This window comes from Macrosteles quadrilineatus, unplaced genomic scaffold (genome assembly GCF_028750875.1).
Source record: "Macrosteles quadrilineatus isolate MER2022 unplaced genomic scaffold, UCM_ALF_1.0 Scaffold_2__2_contigs__length_208266976, whole genome shotgun sequence".
Classification (NCBI taxonomy): Eukaryota; Metazoa; Arthropoda; class Insecta; order Hemiptera; family Cicadellidae; genus Macrosteles; species Macrosteles quadrilineatus.
In genome coordinates, this window is record NW_026542595.1 from 113,083,293 (window position 1) to 113,109,325 (window position 26,033).

General features: G+C 36.4%; 1 protein-coding gene across 4 annotated transcripts in view; it reads left to right on the top strand.

Moving 5' to 3' along the window:
• The window catches only part of LOC128985877 (E3 ubiquitin-protein ligase SH3RF1), a 54,228-nt gene that overhangs the window by 11,099 nt on the left and 17,096 nt on the right, over window positions 1-26,033 (top strand). For 3 of the 4 annotated variants that reach the window (XM_054405834.1, XM_054405832.1, XM_054405836.1), the window contains exons 8-15: window positions 14,135-14,237; window positions 15,138-15,418; window positions 16,065-16,113; window positions 16,792-17,054; window positions 18,103-18,251; window positions 19,023-19,097; window positions 20,712-20,821; window positions 21,618-21,772. In XM_054405834.1, the coding sequence (XP_054261809.1) occupies window positions 14,135-14,237; window positions 15,138-15,418; window positions 16,065-16,113; window positions 16,792-17,054; window positions 18,103-18,251; window positions 19,023-19,097; window positions 20,712-20,821; window positions 21,618-21,772 (1,185 nt within the window). The remainder of the gene's footprint in view (window positions 1-14,134; window positions 14,238-15,137; window positions 15,419-16,064; window positions 16,114-16,791; window positions 17,055-18,102; window positions 18,252-19,022; window positions 19,098-20,711; window positions 20,822-21,617; window positions 21,773-26,033) is intronic. The other variant, XM_054405835.1, reaches the window with a different exon arrangement.

Genomic DNA, 26,033 nt, shown 5'->3' on the forward strand with positions numbered 1-26,033 from the left:
AATTATTCAAAATACTCTTACAATATTTCTATCAGATTTTTAGGATTTAAAAGTTTTAACCTTCCGGAAGATTTCATTTAATATTCTAATCTAATATAACAGTTCTTGTCATAATTCAATATATCAAATTTTAAAACCTGATATTAAAAAGTGTGTGAACTGAGAAGCAGAGTTTTTATTTCATGCTCTCCGATTGCCTTGGGGTAAAATTAAATTAATACATTTTGAGAATAGAATTTTTAAGATTTAAAATTCTCTACGACTCAACAAATTAATGGTCCTTCGAGCCGGATGGATTACAGTAACTTTAAAGTTGGTAATTTCTTTTGTTTTGCAAAAGGAGAGCATAAATAAGTTTAAATTCTTTTGTAGTTTGTTTTAACTTTTTTAAGTTGCTTTATTTTTCTCTAGGGTTTCCTATACCTACCTATACCTCCTTGGTCATATAAACTTAATCTGCAAACATGACTCCCCGACCTACTGTCCAGTTAGAAACACTTGTTAAAAGGAGAGAAAAATATTTTGCTAGACTACAAGCTCTATATGATGTTGGCAAAAAATGTATACAGTTAGCTCAACAAAAACAAAGCTATACTGCTGAGTTAGATTCTTTTGTTTCTCGCTTCCAGCGAATCGAAGATGATTATGAGGCTTTTGAGCAAATATCTGACAAAATAAATGTTGTAAACACTCAGGTAGAAGAGGGTGAAAAAATTGATGTTAATAAAGCTTCATTGGCATATGATGAGATTTATTTCAATGTGAAGACAATTGCTCGTAAGATGAATGTAGGGAATTTAAATACACAAAGTAAACCAGAAACTACTCAATCATCTGTCCCAACACAATCTTCTCAAGTAGCAAGACTACCAAAAGTGGAAATTGAACCATTTGATGGATCAATTACAGCTTGGCCAAACTTTTATGCCCTCTACACCTCTATGATCCATAAGAACACTTGCCTAACCAAGGTAGAAAAACTTACATATTTACGTAGTTTACTAAAATCTCACGCACTCTCTCTCATTGACACTCTGGCCATATCAGATGACAATTATGACATTGCAATGCAAATTCTAATTGAACGATACCAGAATAAAAGATTATTAGCTTCTTGTTATCTTGACAAAATATTATCTTTTCGCCAAATGACAGAGGATTCAACTAACTCTTTCTCAAACTTCATGGAAGTATTCAATAGTAATTTGTCAGCTGTGAAGGTTCTTGGCATTGACGATTTATTTGATTTCACTATGCTCCACATTGGTTTACGCTCTTTCAAATTCAAATTCAAATTCAAATTCAAATTCTTTATTTACTCATCACATCTTATAATGCACAAGGTACAAAAGATTGGAGTGTCGTCAGAATATAAACTAAAACTAAAACTAAACTAAAAATAATAAAGTTAACATAAGTAAAATATCTCATATAACTAGAAAAGACCTTATCATTCAGCGTATCAGTTTAAAAAGTATCCTTAAAAAACTCTTCTACAGTGTAGTATGGTTTTTGTAAGAGAAGTTTATGTACAGATGTAAGGGCTAAGTTTTTGGAATTATTTTTTTGTAAAATGCTGTACAATTTATTATAAACTTTTACTGCCATGTATTTTGGAGAGTTTTCATAGAATGAAAGCCTATGCCGAGGAAATTTCAATTTGTTCTGATGTCGTGTTGGATAGGTATGGTTGAATTTACAGTCATCAAAAATTTTAATATCATTAAACATTAGTTTAACAATTTCAACTATGTAAAGATTTGTAAGTGTTAAGATACCAAAATCTTTAAATAAAGATCTGCAGCTTTTTCTTCTTTTAACTCGGGCCATAGTCCTCACTATTGATTTTTGAGCGTTAAAAAGGATTTTAGTTTGGGGCTGACATCCCCAAAGTACTATTCCATACCTAATTATTGATTCGATGTAGGCGTGGTATACCATTTTACATACATCCATTGATGTTGTATTACTAATTACACTGAGTGCAAACCTAAACGAATTCAACTTTTTGGACAGATATTGAATATGATTTTCCCATTTTAGTTTATAATCAAAGTGTATTCCTAGAACCTTGTGGGTATTGACTGATTTTAGCTCTCCACAAGATAAATTCTCCAACTTGTTTTTCTCACCATTTCTAATTTTAAAGTGCATTAAGTGGGTTTTAGAATCATTCATTAAAAGACCATTTTTGAAAAACCATTTTTTTAGTTCATCCACAGTTGTTTTAATTGATTTTTCTAATTGCTGAAAATCATTGTTTTTTACCACGACATTAGTATCATCAGCATACAAAAATAAACTACCACTTATATTTGAATCAAGGTCATTAATGAAAATCAGAAATAGCAATGGTCCCAGAATAGAACCTTGAGGTACACCATAATGGACACTATCCCATCTAGACGGAAACCGTTTGTTTTGTTTGTAAACTACTGTGCGCTGTTTTCTATTTAGTAAGTAGTTTGAGAGAAGACCTAAGACCTTTTCTCTTATACCAATGTTTTTTAGTTTGTAGATTAAAAGTTGATGGTCCACACAATCAAAAGCCCTGGACAGATCACAGAAAACCCCCGCAACACTCTGTGATCCATCCAGAGCCTCCGAAACTGAGTTGATAAATTTAGTGAGAGCCAAGGTTGTTGAATGATTTCTTCTAAAGCCAAATTGAGATGGCGACAGTAAATTATTATTTTCTAAAAAATCAGTTATGCGATGGTGAATCAATTTTTCAAATATTTTAGAAAGATTACTAAGTAGAGAAATAGGCCTATAGTTTTGTATATTTGTTTTTGATCCTTTTTTGAAAATAGGTTTCACTTCTGAAAATTTGAGCTTATCGGGAAATTCTTCATTTAAAAAACTTTGATTAACTATTTTGCTTAAAACTGGAGCTATGATGTGTTCTGACAATTTAATGAGTTTGATTGGAATTTCATCCCATCCAACAGCAAGGGAATTGTTTAGACCTCGTATTATTTTAATGATTTCTAATGCGTCTGTGGGTTTGAATTCAGTTAATGTTTTAAGAGATGTATTACAAGCTACATTAGTGTCTGTCACCGGAACTTTAGGGATTTTGAGATAATTAACTGTGTTGACATAATGATGATTAAAACAGGTAGCTACGCTTTGTGGATCTTTAATCAGATTGCCGTCCATCTCTAATTGAATTTCTTCTGTAGGCATTTCTCTAGTTTGTCCTATTTCCTCTCTGACTATGGTCCAGGTAGCTTTCATTTTGTTATTTGAGTCTAGAATAAATTTATTATTAGCTACCTGTTTACTTTTATGAATCGCGTTTCTAAGATCTTTTTTACAATTTTTATAGTCTAATTTACATTGTACATTATTTGTTTGCTTAGCTAATTGATACAATTCTTTTTTCTTGTCAGCTAATAATTTTATTTCATTAGACACCCAAGTTGATTTTGAGTTTTTCTTGGTTTTTCTTGATATTTTAAGTGGAAAACATTCATACATGGTAGTAATAAATAAATTTAAGAACCAGTTATAGCTACTATTACATGAATCAAAAATAAAAAAGTTTTGCAGCCTATTATTAAGTAGAAATAAAAATTGCTCACAACCACTATCAGTAAAAAATCTTCTAGGAATGCTAGGAGTACACTGTTTAGTCTCAGGTAATGATAAAACCAAGGCATTATGATCTGAAAGACAGTGCTTAATATTATACAGTAGAGAGCCATTATAATTCTGACTTGATATAAAGTTGTCAATACAGGAAGTAGTATTAACTGTTGTTCTGGTAGCTTCAAAACAATGTATATTATAACCATATCTACTAGCAATATTCTGAAATCGGTCTGAATTTGTATTCCTAACCAATAAATTTATATTGATATCTGAAGCAATTAAAATTTTAAAACATTTCTTTTCTTTTGATAGTAGTTTGAACAAATTATTAAGCTTCCTTAGAAATTCCTTTGTAACTTTATTGCCTGGTATTCTATAAATTGACACTATTATTAATGCTAGTGAATTAATCTGAATAAATGATCCTTCAAATACATATTCATCATTAAATATCTTTAAATCATTTCTTACAACATAAGTCAAAGAGTCGTGGACTAATATACAAGAACCTCCCTCCGATTTTTCCCTAAAATAACCATCTGCCAAGCTAAAGTTTAACATTCTGTTAAGCAAGTAGCTACTATCTTTTTTTACACAGTGCTCATTCATACATATAATTTTAACATTACAATCTTTTAAATTTAAAATAAACAATTCTAGTTCTTCAACTTTTTTATTTACTCCTTGGAGGTTCCAATGTAGAATTGCATCTAATTTCTTATAACAGTTGTATTTTTGAGGCAATGTTACTTTTGTTAATAGTGTTTGCTGGTTAATCAAATTGTTTGCTATATCTGCAGTTTCTGTTTTTTTTCTGGGCAAATTTCTAAAAAAGGAATATTTGATGAAGCAACACCATCACCAGAACCTCCATTGTAAACTTGACTAACATTACTGACTACACTGACATTTGCACTGCCCTGTATCACTGTTTCCACATAGGAATGTGGGCCAGGAGCAAGGTGTGGGGAGGGACTTGCACTTGGACTGGGCATAACAGCCTGCACTTCACTTGACACACACATGATGTTGTGGAGGGTCGGCTGGGAAGTCTCGTGCTGTGGTTTGTCTAATGAGTCGTCATCCATCTGATGTTGGTTGGTGGGAAGTAGCATCATAGAGTTTCCTGACGTGTGCTTTGTAGTTAAAAGTTTTAATTTTTGTAAAAATTGACTGTAGGGCTGGCCTCTCCAGAGATTTCTCGTTGGATTCTCCTCTTGTAGTAGTACTATGTCAATGCAGGCACCAGTTGATTCTTGGAATTTAATTATATTTTCAGCAAAATGCTCCAATTTTATTTGGTCTCTTATGCAACCCATAGGGGAACATATGAGGTGCTTGAGACCCCTCTTCTTGAAATCCTGGGTCAGTGCATGAAATGCTCGATCATAGTTAGCTTGTGATGGTTTTCTGAAAAACTGGCTCTTTGTGATTAGACTATATACCCCAGATTCCCCTTGTCTTCTTTGGTAAGCCAAGCACGAGTGTATTCTGTCTGATGGTGTTGGCTTTCCAAAGTGGCTCTTAAATACCAGTGCAACACCCTTTGACATATTTTTTACATCATCAGTGTCAGCTGATATGCAGTGTGCAAAAGCCGTTGATGTATCCTTGCAGTATTTGTTTATCATAGCTGCCATGTCTGCTTCAATAACGTGGATGTTGTGTGGATTGCATTTGGTCTTTGAGGCATCTTGCGTAGGTGAAGTATATATAGTTTTAACTAAGTTTTGAATTGTAGCTTGACTATCATTTTCTGTTCTTGTACCTTTACTTAGCCAAGAGAATATGGAGTTGCAGACTGTAGTTTTCCCTTTCAGGTTTAGATGTAGTCCATTTTTTGTATAATGATACTTCTCATTTAGTAGGTGGTTGAAAATGAGAAATTTAGCATTACTGTGTATTGATAGCGCTAATAGTTCTGAGTTGCATTTTTCTATTTCAAAGAACTTTCTGCCATCGTACGGTTGATGATATAAATATGGCAGTTCAGTCAATACAATCTCAGCCTTGAATGCTTTTATCATCTTATCTAGTTTTATAAGAATATTATGTTGATGTTGAGAGTCTGTTTTATTAGTTCCGCCTATAAGTATTATTCGGTCATTTTTATCAAACTTGTTTATGAGTCTCTCTAATTGGGTTAATACATAATCAAAAGATGCTCCAGGATAATAAGTTGATGTGACGTTATGTTGTGGAAACAGTGGAGTTAGGAGCTGTACAAAGTCTCTAGCGTGGCTGTCACCTGTTACATACAGCGTGGGCTTTTTGGTTGATTGTTTGTTTGTAAGTTTACTTTTATTTTTATCTTTTAAGTTTGCTGGATCCACTGGAATAGTTTTCTTGTGCTCAATGGTAGGTTTCTGAGACGCTGTAACCTTAAATGTATTTTTTTTGGAACATTTTTTATGGATCTTTTGTCGATGTGGAGTTTGTTGCTTAAGAACAGTCTCCTTTGTATTATTTGAATTTTTTCCTGTTAGTTTATTCAATCCTTTATCCGGGTGGTTTGTTTTAGCTATATCTGTTTCTGATTTGCCTTCGAGAATTCCATATCTATTGGATAAAGTGATAGAACTATCTCTTGTTTTTCGTTTTGGCTTGCAACATCTGTGTTTTCTGGAAGCAGAGTGAACAGCTTGCCAGGAGTTCAGATTTATTTTCCCTTTAATTCTTTCCTCTTTTTTGCCATATAGGTGTCCATTACATCTACTATCTTCATTGTAGTTCTTGAACATTAGTTCCTTTATGAGCGCTGAATCTAGATCATTTGTATCAGAGCTTAGCCATAAGTATGACAGTACTGATCTTTTGTGTATTACATCCTTAGTGACTATGTTGGGCATTGTGTCTTCTTTGAAGTTGTTATCCAGAAGAACAGAAGTAATAATCCAATCTACCATCAGGAGCATATAAATTCCACAGTCATAAGAGTTCTTTTGCTGGGGAGAGTTTAACACTTTAAACATAGGATTGTTTAGGCTCAAACTTTGTGATAGTTTAGTAAATATCAACCTGGCTGAATCTACATTCTGTTGATTTATAGAATCAATATAATAAAAAGTATTAGCTGCTTTATTATAATACAAAAGACTCCAGTGCGACCCTGACACGGTGACAGAAACTCCAGCATCATTTACTGGAATGACAATGTGTGATTTCTCGTGAAGTTTGAGTGGCTCTACAATACACTTATAATCATCTAAAGCTTTTATGGCCTGTGAGGCAACTAGACTAAGAAGAAAGCAATTATCTTGGTGTTGTATGACTGTGTTGGTAATTATCTGAAAGTATTTTTGAATCGTATCATCAGTAACCCATTCATTATTCAATAAAGAAACTATGAAGTGTAGTCTTGATTCAGTTTGTGTTATTGCATCTTGCTTTGAGTTGGTCCTGTCATTCACAGAAGACTTGTGTGTTTCATGTTCAAAATTATCATCATGCTTATTGTAGCTCTTCAGTTCCATCTCTAAATTAGTGATTTTTTTGCTGTTGAGTTTATCACGGTGGCCCATTTCTTTTATTAGTTGTTCTTTTTCCGATACTATCTTACTCCTTTCATTTTCCAGTTGTAAAATAAACTCTTCATAAGTTTGTCTTTCTTGTTTCATTTTTGTAGTTACAGTTTCTAGCTGATGTAATACAGCTTTCTCCTTAAAAACAAACTCTTCGGTTAGGTTGTTGATTTTTTCCTCAAGATCTTTGATTTTATATTCTAATTCTATCTGCTCTTTACTTTTTGACATTTTTAAAACATGTATATTTTGTTTGAGTTTTTCATTTTCCTCCAAGAGAAAGTTACCAGCTTCAGCTGCAATGGTCAGTGATTTTTCAAGGTCTCCCTCTTGTAAACTCAAATTTGCAATTTGTTCTTTTACAGATTCAATATTCAATACATTTTCATTAGAAATACACGTTTGGCATTTCCAGTCAACTATTTTGCTATCACAAATATGTTTGAACTCCATTTTAGTAAGGGTAGTGCATTTTTGATGATACCATAGACCACAATCACCCCTACATAGTATAGCTGAAGTTTTAACTTCTTTTGTACAAACACCACATGGATAGTTATTGTTCTTGGCCGATTTCATTAATTATATTTGATTAAAATATCTTAGACAAAAATATAATCTAATATTAGCCAAAACTGATCTCATGAATAGATGTTGGAGGTAGAATATCTACATCTAAGTCCCAAGAGCCATGCAAGTTCACAAAATACTTGTTAAAATTTATTTCGATGTTTATATAAATTTTTTTTTTTTTTTTTTATATATATATATAATTATATACACATTTGTGAGAAGGAATATTAATAGGTAACTTCCTCGATAGCAGTGTTTGTAAACATTGAGCTTCACTCCGATACAGATGTGCTTATCACAGGTGAGTACAAAGGTCAGTTCACCTGTACCTCGACCTGGTCCCTCCTTATCTCTCAACCTTATCACTGTTGAAGAATTTTCATGAAAATCCTAATTATTTTAACGTTAAAATGTCAATTTGTAGATAAAAATATTCTTCTTCACCCAAAGGTGTTTATAGATTACTCAAGAAAAAGTTTATCTCTACCTTTACATACCAAAATGATGGTTTAAAAACTGGGATTTACCACTGAAATATATGAAATTCAAGGGAGCACAAAATCACATGTTCACCTGTCTTCTCATATCAGTCAACTCCTCTTTGACACCCAACACTCGTAAGGATTTTGAAAGCCATCATTCAAGTAATGACATCCCAAAGTTTGAAGACCTAATCAAATTTGTCCAACAACAGCTCAAAATTCTAGAAATCACTAATGATCCCAAGGGAAAATCAAAACCTCACAAACCTACTCAGTTCTCTAAGCCATCAAGCTCTCGCAGTGCAATGCTCTCTACTGTGAATACAATTCACTACGATAAAGGGAAGAATGCTTCATTAACGTGCCCGTGCTGTCAGGACATCTCTCACAAGATTTATGGTTGTTCAAAATTTAAAGGCATGAGTGTAGCGCAACGATATGATCAAGCTAAAAAGAGTGCCTTATGTTTTTCTTGCCTCGGATCTCACATGATATCTGATTGTAAATCTAAGTCTAAGTGTTTAAAATGCTCTGGTAAACACCACACTCTCCTACATCGTTCAGATAACAGTCAAGTGACAGAGTCTAAGCCTAATGCTGGAAATAATGTAGAACCTAAGACTTGCCACTACACTAATACTTGTTCAAGTACAAACATGCTACTGAGTACTGCTATTATTGGCATCCGTGATAACGATGGTGAACTAAAACAGGTAAGGGCCATCATCGATGGAGGGTCACAAACTAGTTTAATTACTACAGAATGTGTTGAACGCCTTGGTCTAAAAAGACGTTACAGCAAAATTACGCTTATGGCTGTAGCTAATACATCTGTCTCCCAAAACAAAGGCTCTGTAATGTGCAGTATAAGCCCAATCTCTAAACCTGAAACTGAATTGACAACTGAAGCGATAGTGGTACCTAAAATTTCTTCTGATCAACCTAACATCCGATTAGATCGCTCTGTACAGTCAAAATTTTCTAATTTAAAGCTAGCTGATCCCACTTTTGACCAAAGTGCACCCATTGATTTTTTGTTAGGATCTGACTTGTACTATGATATTATTCTGGACTCACACAATATAATCAAAGGTCAACCTTCCGCTTTGGCAACCATATTTGGATGGATTATTGGTGGCAAAGTACCAAGCATTTCTTCTACAAATGAAAACTCATACTTTCTGACCTGCTGTGAGTCTGTAGATAAATCAATCAAAAGATTTTGGGAAACAGAGTCAGTAAACACTAAGAAACCTATCAATCCTGAAGACATTGAGACTGAAAATCATTTTCAAACTACTCATTTTCGTGATGAAACAAATAGATACGTAGTTTCACTGCCTGTAAGATCAGACAACATTTCGTTACCTAACACAAGAGAAATCGCTAAGCACCGTCTAATAAATTTAGAATCAAGACTGAAGAAAACCCCAACGATGTATCAGGAGTATAGGGACTTTTTGAATGACTACATTGCTCAAGGTCACATGAGCATTGCGACTACCCCCTCTACGTAAGTCATCCCTCATCACTGTGTAAGGAAAGAAGATAGTAGCACTACCAAACTCAGAGTAGTTTTCAATGCCTCTTTCAAACCTAAAAATGATGATAAGTCATTAAATGACAATTTGTTCCCAGGTCCTAAGCTGCAAAAGGATATAACTGAAATTATAACAAACTTTCGTCTTCATTCCATTGTTGTGTGTTCAGATATTAAGCAGATGTATAGACAGATTGTTGTAGCTCCTGAGCAACGGAGTTTGCAGCACATATTTTACAGAACCTTACCAAACGGACCTATTGAGGAGTATGAACTCAACGTTCTCACGTATGGTGTCACATCAAGTGCATTCCTAGCCCAGCGAGTTTTGTTGCAGCTTGTCAAAGATGAAGGAAAGCGATTCCCTCTAGCCTCAAACGCCATTCTGCATCAGACCTTTGTTGATGACATATGCACCAGTGTTGACACACCAGAACAAGCTTTGCAGCTACAGAGTGAACTCATCAAACTGTTAGATTTAGGAGGATTCACTTTACGCAAATGGTCCAGTAATTACAAACCTATCCTAGACAACGTACCAGAAGATCACTGTGAACAACCACTCGTCTTATGTTCAGATGAAGATCCTGGAATGAAAATTCTTGGACTGCAGTACAACTCCTTTGATGATACTTTTTCATACTCGATTAAGCTCAACCCTCTAGTTTTCACAAAACGATCAATGCTATCTGAAATATCAAAAATATACGATGTGCTAGGTTGGATCACTCCAGTTACATTCTATGTTAAGCATCTGATGCAAAAGTTATGGCTTCTTGGTTTGAACTGGGATGAACCTCTTCCAAATGAAATAAGTAGTAAATGGTCTCTGTTCATTTCTACTCTCCCACAACTTTCAAATATTAAGATCCAACGATTCATTCCCACAGCATCCTCAAATTCCACACAACTTATAGGCTTCTGTGACGCTTCTGAAAAGGGTTACGCTGCTAACTTGTACATCCGTACTGAAAACTCAGCTGGAATCAGAGTACACCTCATAAAAGCCAAAAGTAAAGTTGCACCATTAAAAACAATGAGTATTCCCCGACTAGAACTTTCTGCGGCTCAGTTACTTATGCAAATAGTAATTTCAGTAAAACATCTCAATTTTGACCCATCAACAATCATACTGTTTTCGGATTCATCTACTGTGTTGTCATGGCTCAAAACCCCTCCGTACAAATTGAAAACTTTTGTTGCCAACAGAGTAATTGACATTTTAGAAGAGACTAACCCAACACAATGGCGTCATGTAGCTTCGAAAGAAAACCCCTGTGATTGTGCCAGCAGAGGCATGCTTCCTGAAGATATAGTTGATTTTGATTTGTGGTGGAAAGGTCCTTCCTTCCTTCATGGACCCTCAACCCAATGGCCATCATCAAATGTAAAACCCACAGAAGAAATTCATCTCCCCGAATTGAAATCAGAATGTTTCCTAACAACTAGTCTCGATAACAACATAGTAATGAAACTTATGGAAAAATTTTCTAGCTTGTCAAAAGTGCAGTTCGTTCTTGCCTACTTGTTACGATTTATCTTTAATCTTCAAAGTCAAAAGAAAGGAATAAGCAAAAGGCAAGGGCCAATAACCGCTCAAGAACTAAACGACTCATTAATGTTATGTGTCAAAAATGTTCAAGAACAATATCTCTCAGGTGAAATACAAAACATAAAGGAACAGAAAATGTGCACCACTAAGTATCGATCTCTAGCTCCATTTCTCGATGAAGAAGGTTATCTCAGGGTGGGCGGAGATTACTCTGTAAGAAGGTTACTCCCAACTTTCATTCTCCAGAAAACATCCTATCCTAATACCAACATCATCTCGCTTAGCAACTCTGTTATGTGATCACTATCATAAACTATCTTTACATGGTGGTCCTCGATTGTCCCAATCTCTCATACAATCAAAATTTTGGATCAGTGGATTACGCCAATTATTACGAGAAAGAATATTCAAATGTAACAAATGTTACATGTTCAAGGCAAAGCCCATGACACCCAAAATGGCTGATCTACCTTCTGCAAGATTTCAAAACCTCAGGGTATTCCTCAATGTAGGACTTGACTATGCAGGCCCATTTGAATTCAAAGAAAGTGATAGGAGAAAAGCTCCACGATCAAAGGGTTATTTGGTAATCTTCATTTGTATGTCCACAAAAGCCGTCCATCTTGAATTTGCTACAAGTCTATCAACAAAATCATTTCTTGCTGCTCTTGATAGATTCTGTGCTAGACGAGGTCTTTGTAAGCAGATTTTCAGTGACTGTGGTACCAACTTTCAAGGTGCCTCAAATCATTTCAAAGAGATTCAGGAGTTTTTAAAAAGATCCAATCCAGAGATATCACAGCATCTAGCCAAAAAGGAAATCAAATGGAACTTCAATCCACCTGCAGCCCCTCACTTTGGTGGACTATGGGAGGCCGCTGTTAAATCCACCAAACATCACTTGCAACGAGTAATGGGCACACTTGTTCTCACCTATGAAGAAATGAACACTTTGTTGACACGCATAGAGGTTATTCTCAATAGCAGACCAATCGGAACGATGATCACAGACCCTAACGATGGCGACTATTTGAGCCCAGGTCACTTTATTATTGGATCGCCAATCTTAGCTCCACCTGAAATTGACTGCAGTGACACACCCATGAACAGACTACAAAGATATGAACTTCTACAACAGGCTGTTCAGTGTTTTTGGAAGAGATGGTCACAGGAATACGTTCAAACCCTGATTCCTCGTAGAAAATGGACTTCCCTTCAACCCAATGTCAAAGTTGGTGATGTAGCATACCTCCAAATGAAGAACACCAGCCCACTTGAATGGCCAATCGGGCGAATAGAAGAAACTTTCCCTGGACGTGACGGAATAGTAAGAGCAGTCAAGATCAAAACCGCACAAGGGACGTTTGTGTGCCCAGTTCACAAGCTGGTTCCTTTCCCTCCCTCTGACTGACTCATAAACTACCCTTTCCTTTTTTTGTTTTGTTTGATTTTTTGTTTTTACGTTTGCAAATATTCATTTGGGTGGGCGGTATGTAGAGTTTTGAATATAATATCAGAATAAACTACTGATAAAAGTAATGAATGGACTGGCTGGACATTGGTATTTCCAATGCATTCCATTATTGTTGGTTTTATCTATATTCGTTTTCCTTATCTGCCAGACAGTATTGTTCTTGTTTTATGCTTTCACTTTTTGCTCTGTCTCAGTCTACACACTACTGCCTTCTAGTTAACATGTCCTCAAATATATTGTAGTTATAGATTCAAAATGTAGTCTAAATTCTCTCTTTTAATTATAACCAATGTTAGAACATAATAGTACAGTTCAGTGTATCAGTGACAGTGATGTGAAGTGAATGAAGTAAAATCTTCAGTATTAATATTTGGATGAAACCTCTACAAGTGAATGGACTGGTAATTCTCTCCTGTCGTCAACCTGCACGCCACTTTTAAGCTCAAGTCATCCCTCTCCTCTACGGGCATCACTGGACCACTAGCAGAGTCTCTCTACGTCAAACCTCTACTCTCCTAGCTACTCCTTTGAGGCCAACCCTCTGCAACCTTCCCAGACGACATCGCCAGCTCCAACCCTCTTACAACCGCTTCGCTACCCACGTCACGACCTCACTTGAAACTCACCACAACCTGGACTTTTCTAGAAAGACTCCGCAAGTAGAAAATAATTTTTAACTTAATTTATTTAGCAATTATTCAAAATACTCTTACAATATTTCTATCAGATTTTTAGGATTTAAAAGTTTTAACCTTCCGGAAGATTTCATTTAATATTCTAATCTAATATAACAGTTCTTGTCATAATTCAATATATCCAATTTTAAAACCTGATATTAAAAAGTGTGTGAACTGAGAAGCAGAGTTTTTATTTCATGCTCTCCGATTGCCTTGGGGTAAAATTAAATTAATACATTTTGAGAATAGAATTTTTAAGATTTAAAATTCTCTACGACTCAACACATATTATTATAGTTTGTTTTTGTTTAAGGAAAGGCTCTAGGCCAGAATTTTGAATTGTGTAATAAGGAGGATAGCAGCTAGCTTACCGTGAAGAAGAAGTAGGTAGGACATAGAAACATACAGAGACACTGAAAACACAATGGTTTGTCTCCTGAGGGACTTTGTCAAGTGTAAAGAATTGGCAGAGAGTAGAGAGTATACCTTGGGTTTACCTTCCACTTTTTCTACACTTGATTAAATCCTAGGGACGAAGACATGTTCTCTTCAGTGTCTCTTCTGTATTCTATCATTCTATGGCCTACCTACTCATCTCCAAGGTAAGCTAACTGCTATCCTTATTCTACAATTCAAAATTATTAGTTTGGTAGTTACATGGCAGTTGTGTACGTTGTGTTTTGTTCCACATTTGATTGTTCTTGTTCTGATGTTTCAGTTCACAGCCGGGCCCGTCTAGACTGGCTCCACCCACGCCTACAATGGAGGACGCCACCCCTCTCATACCCACGGACCACTCGCACAATACCCACCCAGCTCAGGTAAGCAACTATTTTGACGGAGGTCAAGGAACTAAGATAGAGCATAAGAGCAAGGACCTAGGTATTTAGGACTTTTTGTAACAATAGCAGGCTTACCTGAATGGGAAAAAGTTTGGAATATTTCACTGTCACTGACACATTATACAACAAAGAAAGTATGACTTGAAGAGAGAGGTTCAGTCCTAAAGGTTAGCCTTAGTTGAAAATCCTGTCGGTGACAGTAAAATATTCTAATATTTGATACTTTATACTTTCTTATCAAATGGCGACCATACAAAGTAGGTATTTTAAGCCAAGTATGAATGGAGATGAGTGTAGGATGAGTGGCGCGATCTTGTAGTCTTGTTAGTGACTAAGGCCGACATTCCTTAGATACAGCTGTTAATTAATAGCCCATACAGCTAATGGCAACTAAGGGCAACAGTTTATAGTGGAATCTGAACCACATTTTTTCCTTGGTATATACGAATTGGTCTAATTATCAAGATAGTACTGTGGATAGTCGTAGTACTCACTCGTGCGGACGTTAATCCACACCAGGGAGTATCGAATCCACAATGCATGCCTATAAATATCCACAATTCGTAGTCCTATAGTGTAAAGTTTTGTGTTTATTGTGCCAGTTTGGGCAGCTTGCCTATTCAGACAACCCTCAGTAAAAATCCTAATAACCTAGTTACATCCATATTCTTACTTTTGGTTAGGAGAGATTGATTTGTCTCCTAATCCATTTTGATTCTGATTTTGTGTCTATTAAGTCGTTATCCCCTTCCAAAGTCAATGAAATTTGGTTTTAACAACTGAAGCAAGAATTATTCAAAGAAGTCTATAAGTTATGCTTTCAGCATCGAACGTTGCCATTGTCTATAGGATTGTTCGCTACTCTTGTTTTCCTTTCAGCCCCAGTCACTGCCTCAACCACAGCCTCAATCGCAGTCGCAGGTTCATCAGCCGCAAATACATCAACCGCAAATACATCAACCGCAAACACATCAGCCACAAATACATCAGCCGCAAACACATCAGCCGCAGCTACATCAACCGCAGCTTGCGTCAGACTCTTCCAGCTCCACCACGCTCACGTCTCCGTCCTCTTCCTCCCCCGCCACGTCTAGCAGCAGCACGGCCCCGTCATCCCCGACGTCGCCACCGCCACCTGTACTGCATCATCCGCACAACAGGTAACCAATCAGTACTTTGTTTAAAGCATAGGTCTGCAAGTCGCCAACATTTTAGGATGGTCAGGTACACAGTTGCCCTTCCGGTTGTTGAGAATGGTGGTCTAACAGTTTTGTGAACCCTTTGAAATAGCAATAAATAAGTTTTTGTTAGAAAATAAGTAAAGGTTTTAAGTAACAGTATGGTGATAGTTAGGTACCCTGGGAGGGGAGTGTTGCTGAAGGTCTAAATCCCGGAAGGTCTAATTAGACCTTTGTCATACGTTTTGCATTTTGGTCTTGCTGCTGAGGGTCTAAACGGGCAGTAGCAGAAGGTCTAAAACAGTAACGGTGGATAAAATTTTTTTCATTGACTGTAATTTTAGACCTTCCGGGATTTAGACCTTTGGCTACTGTCCGTTTAGACCCTGAGTCACAAGTACAAAATGTAAAATGTGTGCCGAAGATCAAATTAGACCTCCCAGGATTAAGACCCTCAGCAACTGATCCCCCTGGGAGAACACTAAAAGTCACTTTCTTCTACAACAGATTCACAGGGGTTGTTATAATAAGAAAATACCATTTTTTAAATCAGAAAGCTATAGTATTTTATTTCAAAATTATTATACTGAAGGTGATTTCTGTTTAGTAACTAAGATGTTGCTTTCAGACATTCGGCAGAGATACTCAGCCCGACGGATATCAGCCTGGACAGTCAGGTTAGTATTTAGTACTGAGTCTAACAGAAAAAGAAAGTTTAAGTTTATAAACATTGACTAAAACAGAAACAGTTCTTAAGTAAATTTCTCAAGTATTTAAAATATTAATATAAGAGACGAATCACTACTGCTGGCATTGAGAATAGTTTTCTGTTGCTGTGAAAATTGATCGACAAGGCATATTCTGCAAAGAGGCTGAAACATCAGCCCAATTCAATGATCTCAAATAAAATGGTACGTCAGGAAAGTATTGGTTTTGTTTTTGTATTTCTTGTAAATTGTGTGTATCGACTGTTTTATTTTAATATCCATGACGGATGCCTCAACATGTCACTGTGTTGACAAAAAGCGTCGTATATCAGCAGCGAACAGGAACGCCAGAATGTAAACATTAATTTAGAATGGATAATAATAAGATTTCCCCTTCTTAAACAGTAACCAAAATTGGCTCATGGTTATTAATGACGATTGTTTTTGTGGGTAGGCTAGTTGTTTTTGTTTTTTCAGCTTGGATTTGTGTACTATTCCTTGAATGTTTTAATACTTCTTGCCTGAGGATCAGAATCCTTATCACAAACCTTATGAAAACATTAATTCGTGATGGAAAATGTCCCCAATAATCTGTTAGACACTTGAAATATTATGAATTCAACGGTTAATTCTTGTATCCCTACACAGAGCAATGGTGTAGAAGGAGTGGACAGGCTCCGCCGTACGTCAGAAATCCCCCCACCACAAGGTTCCCCCCACTCTGCTCTGCAACTACCAGCAGCCTACGTGGCGTTGTACCCATACAAGCCTCAGAAGGCGGACGAGCTCGAGTTGAAACGAGGCAGCGTCTACACGGTCACCGAGAGGTGTCAGGACGGGTGGTTCAAGGGAACGGCCAGCCGCAGCCACAAGTGCGGAGTGTTCCCTGGCAACTACGTGGCTCCTGCCAAGTGAGTATATGTAGCTTTGTTACTGACGAGTTTGTTAACCAGGGTCGTTCATTAAAAGTCCAGTGATCAAAAAGGGAACTAGCTGGGCTAGTAGTACAGGGCGGCCGAAATGTACCATTACACAATATCTCAGTATGTAGTACACTGTTATAAACTCAGCTGATCAGTAAAGGGATCAGCTGATGAGTAGTAGCGGAACATTGGGGTGAGAGAATTGAGCCTCACTCTCCTTTCCCCACCACCGCCTCGGCCCTAGGATGCGGTGACGCTCGGTTCAAGACCAGTGCTCAACGAGTCAGGATGGCAGACACAATTTTTTTTAGTATCAATGAACGTTTAATTGCTACTGTATGGGTACATGAACGTCCACATACCAGGAAAATGATGGAAGACACTATGAATGACTTTGTCACGCGATTTGAAAAACCTTTACCATCCCGTTATGTTACAAATGACGAACTGAGAGACAGAGTAAGGGAAAACTTTTTCACAAGTCACCCCCGACATGCTGAAACGAATAAGCCAACAAATTTGGCGTCCAAACAAGTTCTGCCGAGACAATAGAAGTATGCATACCGATGTTTTAGACTAAAAATTACATTCACTTGGTGTAGTCCTCAATAAATTTATGTGGTTTTAATCAATACCAATTTATCTTTGGTGTTTGGTGTAATTTTCGGCCACCCTGTAGAGCACCAGACTTCGGTCCCTGAGGTTGTGGGTTCAAATTCCACCAGATCACCAATGAATTTTATCTAAGTAAAATGAAACAACCCCTAGGTCTAGCCTGAAAAAAATGTGGGAATCGACACCGGAAGAAAATTGACTGTAGATGTTCTAGGATTTATTGTGACGGCAGTAGACGTTTTTTATTTTCCCATGATCGTGAAAGACATTCACCGTGATATTGGAGAAATTGTGTACAAATGCATAAACAAGTACTAGAATTTTTGACCCGACCCGATGTGACAATGTCTGGTCAGCAGACCCCTTTTTTAAATTAAGTCAGCCCGTATAGTTTAAGATTTAACTGTTGTTTTCTCTCTAGATCACTGTCAGCTCTACAAGCGCAAGTGAGAGGTCTGTCTCTGACTATACACAAGACTGCTCCGTTGGTCCCGGTGGCTGTACAACCTCATCCTCGTAGCTATACGAGACAATCGCCAGCACCAGCGCCCACACAACATAACACATCTGGTATGTACCATATGTTTAACCTTATAAGATACTGGTTCAGTGTCAAAAAGGTAAGACCTTGCCTTGTAGCTACTTTTCTCTTCTATAATGCTTTCAGAATTTGTTAATACTCCTCTGGGATTATCTTTACTAATTTCGCAGTGTAGAGTTGGTTAATTCTTATTACTAACCTCTTATGCAATTTTCTAATTTTTTATGTTGGTTTGGGAAACCATTTTATGTTAAAAAAGTAATTTCTTGTGTTGGAACATTGGACAATAACTTTCCCTAGTTAGGATATTTTTGAAATATAGAGTTCAGCTAGATTACCTATATATTTGAGTCCATGAGCTAATAGATATACACTAACAGATCACGATGCTGATATTTTGTCCATTAGGATCTTTTCAAAGAGTATGTTGAAGAGAAACTAACCGTTTCAACGAGAACGATTCATCTTCAGCCTACTCTGAAAAATCCTTCTTTAGGACAAAATATCAGTATTGTGTTTTGTGTTCTTTCACTGTATATCTATTAGCTTCTGGACTCTAATTTTCAACGGTAAGCTAGCTGGACTCTATTCCTTAAAAAAAAAACCCCTAACTATTCTATTTTACTTTAAACTATAACGTTACCCTAGTGTGTTTCCTTTCTCAGTCATTTCATTGGTACCTTGTACTCATATGTGTGTACTTATTGCAGTATCTTATATTGATAAGTGTATGCTGCCTTCAGTTTTTCTTTCATTAATGTTTTTCACACAATGAGGTGACCTTTATGTTATTAACCCAGGTGTGGCTCCAGAGATGTCCTCCGCCCAGATCTCTGCCTCCTGGCACGGGGAAACTCCTTCAACCCCGTCCAGTGGTAGGTTGAACCTCTTGCATTCTCTGTCATGACTTTACCTGTAACTCTGTCAGCTCATGTTTCTATATTTTAGCATAGTTTTATATTCTACTAGCTGTACCCGCGGGCTTTGCCCCGTTTAACTTTATAAGAATTCGCATGGCTCAATCACGTCCTGGTTGAAGTTCGTTCGCTACGCTCACTCACCTTTGGGTTGGAGCTCGTTCGCTGCGCTCACTTGCCTTCAGGTTAGCTCGTTCGCTACGCTAACTCGCCTCCAGATTGAAGTTCGTTCGCTACCCTCACTCACCTTTTGGTTGCAAACTAGCTGTTGTCACAAATAAAAAATAATAATAGTGCTGCACCCTGTGGGTAATCCTTGTAACTTTAATGCTATTGAACATCATAGAACAGAACCAACTTGTTTAATTGAAACAGCTGTTAAGATTCATTAATTCCTTTTAAATATGAAAAAAGGTTAACATGGGAAACTCCAGAGCCACCGGGACGGAGCCTGAAAGCCCGATCAGAATAAAAACTGCTTAGTTTTCCTATTTAATGCCCAAAGAATCGATGTACGGAATTTCAGCCTCCTAGGTAAATGGGAAGTGGGAGAATTAGTGATGAGTGAGTGAGTCAGTCAGTGAGTCAGTGAGGGCTTTGCCTTTTATATATTTAGATGGGTCGATTGGTTTTAACAGCCAGACTGCTCTCACTTTTGTCACAATGGTGAACATGATGATGTATTCTCCATTGTGGAAGATATTTTGCCTTTATTGTGGTAGACTTTGATGATGTTCCTCAGAGGTTTTCCCGATTTTGCCGATGTTTATTCATAAGACTCGATTAGACGTGAATAAGTCCAGCCTGTAGATTTCTATCAAAATATCAATATACATTATGTTCTCTAAATCCAGAAAATCTATCCTGAAGTTTCTCAAACACTAGTGTATGTATGTAATTTTGTAGGCCATTCTCAAAGATGTAGGACAAAACTTACAGACGTATTTAAAATTGTGTACGTTCATGGACATAATTTTGTGGTATCATGTGCTATATTTAAGATTTTATATTCTCATTTTTAAGAACATTCTATGTTGGTAATAGACAAATTTAACGGGGATTTTTTTTGATATTGAATTAAATTTGTCCCAGCGTAAAAGGTTATAACTTTTAGTGTCCCTTGTAGCCGGGTTGCCACCTTAGGTTAGGGAAAAATCGGGACATGCCCCCCTCCCCTCTGGATTAACATAGGCTTAAATACAGGCATAAGGTCCCAAAATCGGGACTGTCCCGACAGAATCGGGATGGGTGGCAACCCTGCAGGTAGCCCTTTGAAAAGTCAAGGCAATACCCATTACAGTAAGGAATGTTTAGGATGTATCATCGTTACATTCTTAGGAACAAAGGCCTGGTTTTTAGGATTTTTTGAAGATAGCAGGCTTACCTGAATCGGAAAGAGAGTCCAAACTGGCACAAGAGACACAAATACACAAAACATTAGAATATTTCACTGTCATTGACAGAGCATTTTCAACTAAGAGTGAGTTTTCTTTAGGTTGAAAAACCATCATTATTGCAGTACATGATTTTCTGATTTGATAAGATGATAATGAAGTGATGTTCGTATTACAGGTTCACAGTCACAGGATGGTGGTTCCCCTCAAAGACTAGCTCAGTCCACGACAGTCAACTCTCCGCCTAACACCACCGTGGTCTCACCGCCTCCTAGATCTACTGATAAGGTACTGTACAACTTAACATCCTCATCCCAACCCTTTTTTTGTTGATTTTTGAAAAATTGCTTTCAAGAAGGATTATTGATTGTAGTAACATTGCTTTGTCTTCTGATATCGTCATCGGTGATATTGAAGCAATGTTGTGTTCTTTTCGTAATATTAACCTCGATAAAGGACGTTATATTTATTTTTATCGTATCAAGATTATCTCTTGCAAACCTGATGATGGTTTTAAACAAAAAATTCATTTTGAAGCTCCATAGCTAGAAGTTAGAAAAATATTGGCTATCCCTGGAGCTATGTGACGACTCTTCATAACATTTGTGTCAATATATCATTTTATCTAATCCCAAATATATATTTATTTTATTTGTTGAAGGAGCTAGATATGATATAGAAGGATATAAAGGACACTAAATAGTATTTAACTAGACGGATGACAGAACACAAATCGTCAACACTTTTAAAAGTTTAATTTCAAAATTTGTTATATACTCTCATTGTTTGCTCAACGGATTTTTATTGGTAAGTCACTGATAGCAACTGAACCTATGCACTAATTCAAATGCTTTAAGCTTATATAGGCTTATTACCTAGTGTTGTTTGTACGAAATTACTTTTTGTGGAACATGTAATTTTTTTAATTTTTTCTCAACTATTTAATTCTAAATATTTTTTAATGTTTTTTTGTTGCTATCTACGTTCAGACTTTTCTGTGCTTCCAAAAATCTGTTTGATTTCGCTTCATTGCTCTTTTTTTCAGATATATTTTTTTGTACAATGTTGTTTGTCCATATTGTAGGTGAGAGACAAAAAGTCTGTGAGTCTGATGCGAAGGCTGACAAGTATGAAGAAGTCTCGGTCTCCTCCTCCGTCTTACTCCATGGACAACCCTGTGTTTGAGGACGGTTCTGTCACTACGACGACTCCTACACACACGCCTCCAGTACACGTCAGGTATGCAATACAGTAGCTCCGACATCGTAACTAGACATTCCATCCCCGTGTTGAAGTTGTCGCCAGTTCACTACGGATGTAGTTGAATCGTGTCGACACATTCTTTTAACTATACTCTGTCCACAATATTTAGGCACTTTGAGAAGAAGTTCCCCTATTTTTTTCTTCTTAATATATGTTGTAGCTGATTGACGTTTTGACAAACCTCAGCTATTGAGCTATGTTTTAATGGTAGGGTCAAGACGTTGAGGGGTAGATTTCTTCCCCTAAAACCACCTAAATTTGTGATTGGAGTATAAATCTAAGTTGTTAGGACGATTTATTGTTAGCTATAGCATGTTATGTCACGTCAAGTATCTCGGTAACATAAATAAAGACAGGAAATAGAATTTTAGACACTAGCGCACTAGGTGAGTGTTTAATTCAACTATTTTCTTTTTAGAAAAAAAAATTTTATACAGCTGGTCCATTTAGATGCGATGTCTACTTTAGTATCCAGAAATTAACGGTGATAGCCACTGGATTACTCAAAATAGTTTAAATTACCTGTCTGTCAATTGATCCTTTGTTAGCAGATCTCTACTATTATAGTTTTGGACTACAAGATTTCATACAGTGGAACCTTGATAAGAAGACCCTCGATAACAAGTCGCCCTTGATGACAAGTGTCATTTTCAAATCCCCTTAAAATTTTTTTACCCCTAATCACATGTTATTGCAAACCTCGATAAGAAGTACACCTTGATAACAAGTCTTATTTTACAATTCGCGTGAGAGTCTCATTATCAAGGTTCTACTGTATTTGCGATAAAAACATCTAGTATTCCTTACATGTTGGTTAGATCTGCCAAAACAGCTGAAATCATGTGTGTTGAAAACCAGACATGACTAGATATTTTGTCACTTAAAGATGGACTCTATTAGTCCAAAACTATAGTAGTGAATTAACAAAAGACCACTTTACAGAGTGTTACATTAAATATTTTAGCTTCCACACCATCGATTGAGTTTTGAATATTTTACTTTTTATCATCTTGGAGCTTGCTTTTAAACCAACTTCAAGTAAAAATCTATCATATTTAAGATATATTTAAGATGATATTTCATCTTACTCATATCAAACAGTAAACAGTATCTGGGTATCTGGGGAACATATCTGGGTAGCAGTATGAGGTGTTGCTTAGATTTCAGCTGTGATTGCAAATAACCCTTTTCCTGAAGTTTGTTATTTGACATAGGATTTTTTTGGAGGGTCTATCCCTATGAACTCTATGTTCATCAAGCTTACACAAGGAAATTAGAGTCCAGGGGCAAATAGAAAAAAAGGTTTTGAAACAAACTAATATTTTGTACCTAGTCCTAGTAACAACTTGATCTCTATGGAACTTAATTACACAAACTTTTCAACAACGCTGCAAGTCCATTCTAGTCGTTGGATAGTACAAATTGAATTTCCCCCAGCAACGTAGCATGGAGGCTAACAGCACCATACATTGACAGTCATTTAAAATCTCAACTTTTGTACAAATTAGGATTTTGTAATTGATAAGTTTAACAGCAGGCTAAATTACTGATGAAAATAGATGAAAATGTACATATTTTACAGATACTACGTATAGAACTTTCAGAGCTACTAGCTTCTTCAGTAGTGATTAAGAAGTGACTACTGAACAAGAAGCTAGTAGCTCCGAAAATTCTACGTGTTATGTGTTTATTCTTGCATTTTCATCTATTTTTGTTAGTAAGGTAAGCCTGTTGTTTAACAAATCCATTACAAAATTTACTTAAAATCTTTAGCCCAAAGCAACTTTTTACCATAAACATCATACTTGAACAGTTTAGGTTAGTTCATACATGTACAACCATTGACTATATAACACTACTAGATTGAAGACTATGCGGGAGGACGCGTGAACAGGAAATTTCTACAATGTACTGTGTTGTGCACGGTGGATGCACGTAGTACTGACCCCTCTACTTAGATCGCAGCACCGTCACCACGAAGTTCATGGAACCGTCGCCTGGCGCGCTGCAGTTGCTGCCAACTGGACTGGACTGAGCTTAGCGGCGGACTAGACTAGACTAAACTGTTGGACTAGACTCGGCGATGCGGAGTGAACGATTGCCCGCGCTCGCGATGTACTCGGCGGCGGCGGCGCAGCTGTGTGAATGCGATGTAGGTCATTGCTCCTGATGTAGTAGGCTACTGCTGCGCGCGCGATACCGCGTTTTGTTTGTTTACTCATTTACACGTACCGTCCGTATGCTTGGTACGGTAGGAGTTTATTCAGGAGGGTATAGCAAATCTTTGACAACTTATTTTTAATTTCTCCCCATATTAGTTAGTACATGGATAAAGTATTGTTTACCCAAAAATTTTCGAGTATGAGTTTTGAGTGGATATATCCACTAAATTGATGTCTGAAATCACCGAACGATTTTGAAAAAAATAGTACTGTAGTATGTTGTAACTCAGAACAAAATAGTATAACTCCAATTTCTGTAAAAATTACGGTTAAAATTCCATTGTAAATTATGGTATTTCAACAAAATATCCCTTAATACAAGAAAAAATTTTAATTTCTAAAGAAACCCCCTGTTTTGATTGAATTAAGTACTCGTATGTGATAATCCTTTTAGCGAATTTCCCATATAGGGAATAAGCTATTACCGTAGTACTCATGGTAAGACCTGGACCCGGGACCGATTTTTTTTCGTTTTGAGGTCCCTAGAGGCCAAAAACACCATCCGTTCAAATTCATATATATATATATATATATTTATATATATATATATGTGTCCGTTAGCGCGATAACTCGAGCAAAAATGATCCGATTTTAATGAAATTTGGTACAAACCTGTAAACCTACGTTTATTCGAACGAGTTCGCGAACCAGCATGATTGGACCATGGGAACGGGGGTTTATGGGGGCTTTTATGGGGTAAAAATGGGTTTTTCCCATTTTTGACCCAAAAAACATAAAATTTTGCAATTTCTTTCCAAACAATTTTGTAGAGCTTAAAAAAACAAATAATTTAGTATAATGAAGCGTTATAATGCGCCTAATGGTTACGGAGAAAATTCCAAAAAATTGTAAATTTAAAATTCTCATGTTATTCTTATGGAGAATAAGTAAACTGTTGTAGTTTGCTTGTTTATTAACATGTTTTGCCCAAATTTGGAAAATGTTTTTATTTCTTACTAACTATTAACATTTTACATAAAAAAACACTTTCACCCTCCCTGTTGCAGTAAACCTAACTATGTGTTAAACTGATTCTATTTAAATAGGGAATAAATGTGATATTTTTAAGGAGATATTTTAGTGTAAATCCAATCAGGCAAATGGAAATTCGCTTAGTCTGCAGGTTTGCTGCGGCGGGGGTATTTATTCTTAACAACATCTAGTGCAGCCCCATATTCCGGTAAAAACTACGGTTCAAAAGTTCTTGAAACTTACGTTATTTTCCCATAAAACTATGACAAAACCGAGAAATGGATTTTTGAAAAAAAAAATTAATTCTGATTGAAATTCTTCTGTGATGGTCCTTATAATTCTAAAGCAAATAGTGCAAAATGTATTCATTCTAAAAATTATCATCGTAAAAATCTTTAACATTAACAACGCTTAGTGAAGGTTATATAATTTCTTTACTCCAAACACATAATCGAAAGATAAATTGAATTAACAGAAAAATGAGTTCTTATTTGCTTATGTACAGTACAAAGAAAACTTGTTGAGTCCAAACTGTTGTTTGGATCTCCCAGACTGTAAAAACACCCCCGCTGCATAGTCAATGCCCACTGGGACGTGACCGCGAGGATATCTCGGCTTTTGTAAGCTGGGGTACGGTGAAAGTGTACGATCCCTCGTTTATGACCCTATGATTTAGCAAATGAAGACCCCACATCGGCAGCTACAGACAACCCAATGTATAAAAATATAAAACACCCTGGTCAAAAATTTGGTTCTGCTGTATACAAATAAATGTGTTTTTAATGCGTTAAAGGAAAATATACTCCTGCATACGCTGGGGTTCTCGTTGTCTGGTTTGAAAAATAATGTGACAAATCTGCATTGCAAAATAATTCAGGCATTTTGCATTACACTTTTTACAAAGTGATGTGATACTTAAATTGAAATAGTGGTAAATGAAATTTAAAACAATTGTGTAAAAATAATATTTATTACGTATAACCATAGACTAACCAACGTATAACCAGTAATTAGTGTAGTAATTAGTTAGTAATTAGTGTAAA